At 37.3% G+C, this 10,571-nt stretch overlaps 1 protein-coding gene across 19 annotated transcripts in view; it reads left to right on the forward strand.

Annotated features, from left to right (window-relative positions):
• The window catches only part of EYA1 (EYA transcriptional coactivator and phosphatase 1), a 349,658-nt gene extending 340,561 nt beyond the window's left edge, over nucleotides 1–9,097 (forward strand). For all 19 annotated transcript variants that reach the window (XM_087864819.1, XM_087864823.1, XM_087864826.1 and 16 more), the window contains one exon: nucleotides 7,300–9,097. In XM_087864819.1, coding sequence (XP_087720945.1) covers nucleotides 7,300–7,380 — 81 coding nt within the window. In that variant the 3' untranslated portion in view covers nucleotides 7,381–9,097. The remainder of the gene's footprint in view (nucleotides 1–7,299) is intronic.
• Nucleotides 9,098–10,571: the final 1,474 nt, after the last annotated feature.

Consider the following 10,571-nt stretch of genomic DNA (forward strand, 5'->3'; position numbering starts at 1 on the left):
AACAATGAGAGCTGCTTTTGTTAAAAAATTTTTAATTTTTTTGCTTCTAGATTTTGAGACGTGGGGATTACTAACACCAAGTCCAGTGAATTTCATTATTCTAAAGCCATTTCATTAGTGCTTAATGAGAACATTATATATGCCGGGTCTTGAATTGGATTTCATCTTTCTTCTTAAAGAATTCACTTCTGTCTAGAGTAGGAGCAGATATGCAAATAAGGCAAGAGTGATGCTGTGCGATAAATTTCATGATAATTTTTAGAAAAATCTATCTTCCAAAATCTTTTTACTTATAATTTGGAAAGTATTTGTACCTCCATATGCAAAACTATGTTCTTTATTTTTTCCATACAAATGGTAACTATATACTTTTTTCTGTACCTGCCTTTTTTTTTTTTTAAATAATATATTCTGGCAGCCATTCCATATCAGTACATGGAGTTCTCTATCTCTGATCCTTTTAAATGGCGGCACTGGCATTCCATTACTTGGCTGTGCTGTACTTCAATGAGTCCCTTGGGGCTGAAAATTTAGGTGGTTTCCCATATTTACTCTTACAAACAGTTCTGTAGTGAATGGTCTCTATGTGCTTCATGCATGAGCAAGTGTATCTGTGGGATAAATTCCTAGAAGTACAATACCTGAGCCAAAGGTTGTGTCCTTTTGTGGTTTTAGACATTTTATTAATACATTCTTTAGTAAAATTCAGTTTACATGTGAGTGTCCATGCACCCAGCTTTTTATGTTAGTGATTTTAGGTATAACTAGAAGGGATAAATGCAAAATGCTAGATGAGGAGGAAAGGTAGCATAAAGGGATTTGGAAAGTTGCACATGTGGACTAGAGGGGCAGGAAGGATGTGTCATTTTCCCACTAGGGAATATTTTGGTTCTAATTACCCAAAAATGTGTGCTACTTTCTAAGATTTTGGCTTTAGTATCCATTTCTCTCAATATATGCCTAATCTTGATAAACTAATAAATTTCAGCTATCATTTCTGTTAATATTTGTGGTTGGTTCTGTTGAGAGTCCCACCCGATGGAGTATCTCTGTTTAGGCATCTTACATCATCCCATCTGAATATCAGCTAATAAATGAACTCAGTTCACCCCCTTAAATTTGCTTTGCTGTTCTCCTCCCCCAAAGCATTACCAAGACAGATGAATTGTTTCTTCATGTGGCTCCCATCCATTGTTCACACTCCATTTCCACTGTCCTTTGGCATAATTTCTCTGCTACTGGCCAGCCACACCTCCAACCCATCCTTCCTAGTTAGATATTCCAAGTGCTGGAGAAATCTCCTTCCTTATTAGTTTTTATTATGGCCATACCATTCCATCCCTGTCACCTCCATACTGAATGCTCTGTTCATTCCACCTATCAGCCTTGTTATATGCCATCTTCTGACTGGGAGTCCCAGCTCTTTCCCATCTACCTAACCAGCTTTGCCCATTCTTCAAATTCAATGCAGGCCCAACTTACCCTCTCCAGCTTACAACCGAGCTCTCCTTTCTCTGAATGTATTCATTTATTTTTTAAAGTTATAATTGGTAGACATCACTATAAAGTTTGAGAAGGTATACAGCATAATGATTTGAGTTACATACATTATGAAGTGATTGCCACAATAAGTTTAGTTAACATCTATCATCATAGCTACAAAAAAAGTGGTTTTTTAAAAATGTTTTTTCTTATGCTGAGAACTCTTAGGATCTACTCCTAAAATTTCAAATATACTATAAAAAAGTGTTATTTCTCTTACCACCAGAACTTTATATCTTTCAATCACCTTCATCCAAGTCCCCTACCTTCTGTGTCTTGTAACAACAAATCTGACCATTTTTCGTAGGAGTTTGGGGTTTGGGTTTTGTTTTGGATTTTTTTTTTTAGATTCTATATATAAGTGAGATCATACACTATTTTTCTCTGTCTTATTTTACTTGGTATAAGGTCCACCCATGTTGTTGCAAATGGTAAGGTTTTCTTTTTTATGGTTGAATAATATTCCATTGTATATGTATGCCACAACTCTTTTACCCATTCATCACTGGACACTTAGGTTGTCTCCATGTCTTGGCTATTATGAATAATGCTATAATGAACATAAGGGTACAGATATCTCTTCAACAATGTTTTTGTTTCCTTTGGATATATACCCAGAAGTGGAATTGCTGGAACATGTGGTAGTTCTGTGCTTTTTATTTTTTACATTCCCACTAGCACTATGCAAGGGTTCCCTTTAACCACAGCCTCACCAGGTTGTTACCTCTTGTCCTCTTGATAATGGCTATTCTCACAATGTGAGGTGAGTTCTCATGTGGTTTTGGCTTACAATTCCCAGATGAGTGAGGTTGAGCATCTTTTCATGTACCTTTTGGCTGTCAGTATGTCTTCTTCGGAGAAATGTCTACTTAGGTTCCCTGGCCATTTTTAATTAGATTGTTTTACTACTGATTTGTATGAGTTTATTTTTACAAATATTTTTTCCCATTCTTTAGATTGTCTTTCCATTTTGTTGACCATTTCTTTTGCTATGCAGAAGTTTAGTTCAATGCAATCCATTTGGGTTTTTTTGCTTGTGCTTTAGGTGTCATATCCAAAAAAATCATTGCCAAGATCCATGTCAAGAAGCTTTTTTCCTAATGTTTTCTTCTAGGAGTTTTCTACTTCTGGTCTTACATTTAATTTTGTGAGTGGTATAAGATAGAGGTCTAGTTTCATTCATTTATATGTTTGCAGCTAATTTTCTCAGGACCATTTATTGAAGAGAATCCCTTTTCTCCACTGAGCATTCTTGGCTCCATTGTCAAATATTATGTGACCATATATATGTGGTTCATTACTGGGTGGTTGATTCTGTTTCGTTGATCTCTGTGTCTGTTTTTATGCCAGTACTATGCTGCTTTTATTACCATAGCTTTATAATATACCTTGAAATCAGGAAATGTGATATTTCCTACTCACTTTCTCAGGATTGCATTGGCCATTTGGGGTTATTTACAGTTCCATATAAATTTTATGTTTGTTTTTTCTACTTCTCTAAAAAATGCCATTGAAATCTTGATAGGGATTGCACTGAATGGATGGGTGACTTTGGGCAGCATGGACATTTAAGCAATATTAATTTTTTTGATCCATGAACATGAGATACCTTTCCATTTGTGTATGTACTGAGTTTCTTTCATTAATGTCTTATGCTTTTTAGTGTAGCTACTTTCCTTGGTTAAATTAATTCCTATTTTATTTTTGCAGGTCATTTGGCATTAGTGCATAGAAATATTACTGATTTTTGTATGTTAATTTTGTATCCTTCAACTTTACTGAATTTGTTGGTTAGATCTAACGCTTCTTTGGTGTGGAATCGTTAGGATTTTCTATATGTCAGCCGCAAATAGTTTTTCCTCCTTTTCAATTCTAATGCCTCTTTTTTCTTGCCTGCTGATTCTTGTCAATGGGGCATAGGTCATGCAGATTATTTTATACATCTGCAGTAGCTACAATATTCAAGTCATAAATTGTATTAAACCTAGAAGCAACCTTGAGTCATTTCCCCTAAACCTTCATTTTACAGATAGTTTTCCTGGGGCCCCAGTTTTGTCAGAATTCAAAATCATATCACTAATGTCGGAGTTGAGAATTATACCCCAGTTCTCATCGTGGCACCTGCTTTTCTTTTGCCGCCCTACCTCTCTGACGTCATATAAGAAATATTAGTACTGATGTGGAAATGTTTGTCTTTGCACCACTTGTGCTGGGAAGCTCTTGTGCAGTCATAAAATCTTTATGTGCGAATTAGGGAAAATATTTTGCAATATTAGTTCCAAGTATTTGTGAACATGAGTTTGAGTTTCCTATCTGCTCCCCTAGATTCAGTTTCTTATAAAGTAGAAGCCCACTTATTTTTGTGAGAATGGAACTGCCGATTATAACAGATCATTACCCTTCATGTTATGAAATACTGTTGAGGCTAGAGTTGCTATCCTTGTGTGGGAGTGTTCACAGAGACTAGCTCTTCCCTTTCATATATGCCAGTTATCGTTGTAGAACCTTTTGCACTTTTGCTCAAATGAATGACCCCATCATCACTGTACTGTAATATCTACCACGGGCATATTTCATCATTTGTTTCAGGGTACTACTTGATCATGAGCTTCTTAATATTCTGTAGGAAGATAGAATGTATTTCATTGGCAGTAAACAAACCAGTCCAGGGCTCTTTGTGAATAACCTTGCGTTCCCATAACTTGTTTTGAGGATGGTTTAAAACAGTTTATATTAGACGTGCTCTAAGTTGGAATCAGCTCCTACACCTGTAGAGATAAGATACATAACCATTGTATGACTTTGTTGACTATGGAATTAAATGCCTAATTTTTATCTTAAGCATGTACCAAGGAATTAGCTGGATTTTTTCAGTTCCCTTTCCCATTTCCCTGCCACTCCTTGCATTCCACAATACATACTGCTGAGTGCACCAGTATGTGTTTTGTTGTCTGTGGGAAACAGATCTAACTTCAGATAATCAACATGCAAAAAAATTTGGCCGAACTTACTTCGGGAAAAGAAAGCATCCACTTCAAGTACTTTTATTTGTATTTATGAAGGTAGTTGTCCTGAAAGCTTCTGGATAGCTATCTGAAGAGCCTTCAGCATTCTCTGCTCCATCCTGAAATAACAGAGCAATAGAACTACTCTACAGCTCCCTTTATTCAGTTGTTCCTGAGAAGTAACTTTGGGGAGGGGCCACAAATCTGACAAATTAGAAAAATACACAAGTTAGTTAATTAGAAATAAAAGGATATTAAAATAGATGTTAGTGGATGGTTAAATATTCAAGAATGCTGTATAGAGTTGAATACTTGAAAACAAAATAGTGAATGATTTTTCTTAAAAATGATGTGTCAAAATGGTCTTGAAATTTAGTAAAATGAGCACGATGCTAAATGGTACATACTATCTACACACAATTTCAAATATGAGTGTGCACATATAAAAGATACAGAAAAACATTTAAGGAGGTTATCTGGATACTAGGATTAGAAATGATTTGCATTTCTCTATAAAACTGAAGTTCTACATTATACAAATATTTTACAGTACACATGGATTTTTTATTCTAATAACAGAAAAAGAAGGAAAGCTGTGTTATAACTGCAAGCATTTTTCAGTGTCCCTCACTCAACAGAACACGGAAGGGAGTGTGTGTGTGTTTTAAGCTGTATACTCTGGTTCTGATAATTTATGCTGCTGGATTAAAAGGCCGTTGAGAGGGGCGCCTGGGTGGCACAGCGGTTGAGCGTCTGCCTTGTGCTCAGGGTGTGATCCCGGCGTTGTGGGATTGAGCCCCACATCAGGCTCCTCCGCTATGAGCCTGCTTCTTCCTCTCCCACTCCCCCTGCTTGTGTTCCCTCTCTTGCTGTCTGTCTCTATCTCTGTCGAATAAATCTTTAAAAAAAAAAAAAAAGGCCATTGAGAACAGTTAGGAGGCATTAAAGCATCTGGGCTTAAGATTCAGACCCGACCTGGTGTGAATCGTGTGATCACTCCTTACCAGCTATTATTTAAACCTTCCTGCTCCTCCTCTAAGACTCAGTTTTTTCATCAGTGAAACCATGATGGTAGTACCTGTCTCTGGGGTTATAGAGAGGCTTGAATCTGAGAATCTAAAGTATTTAGGACAGTGACAAAATACTCCATAAATTACAGCTATCATTATTATTGACCTCCTTGCAAGCCCTGCTCCATGTGGTTCCTGCGGGCAATGTCTTTCTCTCATTTACAGCCAGGATCCCAACAGTGGAATTCTCCGTCATTCTCTGCCCCCTAACACACACAGCCACGAAATGCTCTTTTGACTGGTCATCCTTTCTCATGTAGCTTAACTATGACCTCCTCTTACCAGGAATTTCCCCAGTTTTCCAGGTAAAGGGAACTGGCCTCCTCATGGTCCTTTCCTAACACACAGTCGAAAGCTCATGATTGCTGTACATGGCTACTTCTCTCCGACAGACTGTGAGATGGTGGATCAAGGCCATCTTCAACACAAGGTTTTTGCATCTGCAGATGCAAAAAAAAAAAAAAGGAGTGAATGAATGCAAAGCAGTACAGTCTGTTTTTCTCGTCAAAAGCTGACAAGTAGATCATCCTAAAACTTTGAAAGGAGCTCTTCTACTCCTCCATGCTGGACTATTGTTATTGAAAGATAGGGAGTCCAGAAAGGTCTACATTTGGTATTGGACTGTGGCATATGCTTTTAGCAGATTACTTGAGACAAAGGCATTGTTAATAACTAACTTCATAGTTTGCGCTCTCAGAACAGGACAGCTGTGCGATCTACATCAAAACAGTTACTTGCTTCCACTTTTATGTACAGATAAGCCCCCCCCAACCCTTACATCATGCCGTTTGCTTCCATGACGAATTCTCCTGTTAGTCTGATCGTAATTCCTTAGCACTAGAATTGCAAATTATACTCAGGCCTTCACACTACTTTTGTTGTTGTTTTAAAAAGTTGTTTTTCTACGGGCTACGTAGAATGTTTTCTCCTGAAAAATGAGGAAAAAGATTTAGCTGATGCGTCAGTACTTACTAGAGAGCTTTTGAGCAGTAACAGTTTATAATCATGTTTTTATCCTTTGTGGATGAGGTAATCTCTCTTCCTGTTGTTCTTATCTCTGGCTAATTCAGGTGTTTTACAAAGATTCTCATTTAAACTAGATTTTTAGATTGATTTTTTTTTTAAACTACAAAAAAAAAATGTTAGGTCATCATTTAAATTTTTCCCATATGGTAAAGCCATTTTAAGGTCAATGTGAAGAATGCCTAATGGAAGTAAATGAAAAAAAGCTGCTTCTTACATGAGTAAAATTAAGTTTTGAAAAATGTAAAATACTACCAACTAAAGAAACTGCTTACACTTTTAGCATTAAAAATCCACTGGACACATATTTTGAAAGGCAACTTTTTTTTTTTTTTTACAAAGTTTCATTCATAGCTCTTTTGTTTTATGTAAAGTTTGGAATTGGCATTCAAGTCACAGTACAGATCGACTTCAGAAATATCCATCACTTTCTTAAAAGGAACAGACTCCAGATTATATTTTAAAATGTAGTCCAGTAGTCTTAAGGGAGGATTAAGTTTGAATTTTTGTTTTAAACAGATGTCATGTTAAGATCTTCACTGGCAGTTCTCACAATACTGAAACAAGGGGATGAGCGTTGTAGCGAATTTCAAAAGCAGGTTTAAGGCTTCGTGCTGGGAGCATAGGCTGTCCTCACTGTGTGTCTGCCCCTTTCACAGCACGCCATGCCCTTCTGGAGGGTCTCCAGTCACTCGGACCTCATGGCCCTACATCATGCCTTGGAGCTGGAGTACCTGTAACAGTCACCTAGCACTTTGAAAGCGCACAACTGCCCTGCGACCAGGAACCAACCCAGCAGGCCTGAGGCTCGTGTCAGCGCTGGAGCACCCAACGTCACGATTTCAACGTGTTGACGCACAGCTGCTGTTGGTCTTCACCTCTGCCCTTGTGGTAAATGAAGGACCACACCTATCTCTTCAGAACAGCTGTTGACTCTAGTACTGTGAATCCAATGAAAATAAGCCATGAGAATGTTCTAGTACAGTGTGATGTGTCTTTGCCACATTAACTACATGGTTCAAACCTGTGAAGAAAGGACCTGCAGACACTTACATTGTCAGCATCTTCAATGTGACATAAACAGCTTCTCCAGTACAGCAAACTTGATTGCACAACAAAGACTGAAATGTGTTTCCCAAATACCAGTGAGGGGATTTTCTTGTAAAGAAAGTTTACTTTTTTGGTGTCTCATACCCAGGGTAATCTGTACATCTCTACTTATTTATGAACAGACTTTTTAAAAACAGCTTTAATTGAGGTATGATTCCAGCACCATACAATTCACTCAACCAGACTTTTTTGACATCAAATAATTGAAGAGACAATAGCATCATAATAAGCGATTAAAGGCCTTTGCCTCCCGGCACAGCAAGTACTTTGAATCTTAGCACATTGCAAAGTAGTTTAAAGTATGTCTAATTTAAACGTGTAATATGTACATCACTGAGACAATCGTGTACAGAGAGAATTTTTGGTGTAAATTTGTAATAATGGATGATTCTTTTACATATTGTTTAGAAAATGATATTGAAAGGTGGCAATGCCTTGATAGGGAAGTGTGAGGCCATGTGTGCACAAAGTCAGGTGCAGTGCCTTATCGAAGTACTGGGTATAAATATGTAGATAATGGAGCTGTTTTTGTTTTGTTTCTTTTAGCTAATGTTGTAAAGACCAAAAGCATGGATGTTAATAGGATTTTGTTTTCCAAATTACTTTTCCCATCAGTTTTTTTTTTTTTTAATGCTGTTTGTTAGGAGGACCTTGGTAAAACAAACAGTAGTGTCTTAAATAATCTGAAAAAAACACAAAAAGTCCTCTTACAACCTTTTTCATTTTCGACACTAATGTATTATATGTAACTACTTGAAAAAAAATGATTATGCATCTTCCCACAGAATGTAGATGATTGATATATTTTATTAATAAAATGGTTCATGAATTGGAGACTAGCAAAGTTTTATCATGTGCTCAGATTATAGGGTCTGCATTTTCTTGGAGGACATTACCACATCTCTGGAAATCAGCAAAACTTCTTTTTGAGTGATTCATTGCTCCTTCTGTTTTCCTCCACACTTTTCCCTAAACCCCAACCTCCCTGAAAGTTCATTGCGGGCAGTGGACATGGCCCAATCATCACCACCAAGGTTATTCTTCACCTGCATGATGTATAAAGCATAAATCCGGGGGAAAAAAATTGTCACCTTTGTTATGCCATAAGACAGTTTCTCCAGAAGTGATGAGTTTGGGCACTAGTTTTCATCTAAAATCTTCCATCGTTATGGAATTACTTTTGGATGACTTTTCCTTAATATTGGGAAAAAAGCAAAACAAAACACCAGCCTTCACCCAAAGTAGCTAAAGAGCTACTCTTACCTTTTCCTGAAGTTTCATGTTGCTGCTAGAATTAGTTGTGAATTTTCCAAATTGTTTAACAACGGAATTTGGGTTTTTTTTTTTCTTGCTTTCTGAAGCAAACAGAAGTTGACAATTTTTTAGCCTTTTCATTATGTTTTTGTACTCTGCAGATTGGAAAGACAAAGTTTATCTTGGCTTTACTGTATAAAGGTGTGTTGTGTCCACAATTGTGTACAGAATTTTTCTTCATTAATTTTGTGTTTAAATTAATAAAATTGATTTGTGAAGTACTGTAAGCTCCTTGAATACATTTTCTTATCTCTCATTTACGAGAAATAGGATCTTGGTTGCATTAGCATGCTTCTGGTCCAACAAAAGGAAGTGGTATGAAGTAACTGTAGTAATAATGGCTTTATCAGTCTTCTAGAAGGGTAACAGCTGTTTCTTTGATCACTGTAAGAACAGATGAATAGAAGAGCTCTACACTTCCTCTAAAACTATATAAACTGGACCCTCACTCAAATTTACTATAGAACAGAATTCCGCATCAAGAATCTTGGATGGCAGAGCATCGATTTAACCACTTAAATACCTTAGGGACAGCAATATAAAGCAGTTTTACCTATAAAGAAAGAATACCCAAAACCTTTACCTCTAAAATTTGGCCAGACTCATCATTGACAGGGAGCTATAAAACAGTACAACTTGCTTTCTCCTGGGATTTAATCTTAGAAACAAAACATTCATACATACAAACACATGAAAAATCAAGCATGCAGTTGTATGACTCATTTATCAGGCCCATGATGTTCATTTTTCACAAGTACACACCCAGGCAAGTGGCTGGAGTAATGAAGTGTGTGAGCATGCTCGGACACACTGAGAATAAAAAAAGTTTGGAGAAAGTCTTCAAAGAGAGGCAAGAATGCAGAGGGGAAGGATTTTTAGGTCTCAGGTAAAGAAAATAATGGGCAAAACGGAGGATATATCCTCAAAAGATAATTTTTTAAAGCAACACTTCTAACATGATGCTACTGACCAATATATGTAAAGGGTTTCCCTTTAACCATTGATTAGAGCCCCAATTTTTCTACTTGGAATTCTAAAGTTTCCAAATATAGCACCTACTTTCTTCCCAACATAATCTCTCATTACTGCTATGAACAAACCTTCAGTACACATTAATGGACCAAAAAGCCTGTAAGCATCCCTGCCTCATCTTTGTTCAGAGCATTCCCATTTCCATCAATGACTTCCTCCACCCTCAATGCACCCAAAGGCTTTAGTGCCTTCTTTGGAGCCTTCTTTCCCTTTCTTGGCGCACAGTGTTAGCGCCCTCTCCTGAACTTCTCCCACTCAATGTCTATAGTCTCATTGGAGTTCATATTCTTCCCTTCCATAAAGATTCTCTGGGCCCCCACTATGGAGGGCATTGCCCTAGGTGCTAATGAAGCAGGTCTCTGCTCCTGAGGATGGAGTTTAAGACTGGAGTAGGTAGGAATAGACAAGACAGGAAGGAAGGAAGGAAGGAAGGAAGGAAGGAAGGAAGGAAGGAAGGAAGGAAGGAAGGAAGGAA

This window comes from Ursus americanus, chromosome 9, assembly GCF_024610735.1.
Source record: "Ursus americanus isolate L20-20 chromosome 9, mUrsAme1.1.p, whole genome shotgun sequence".
NCBI classification, from domain to species: Eukaryota; Metazoa; Chordata; class Mammalia; order Carnivora; family Ursidae; genus Ursus; species Ursus americanus.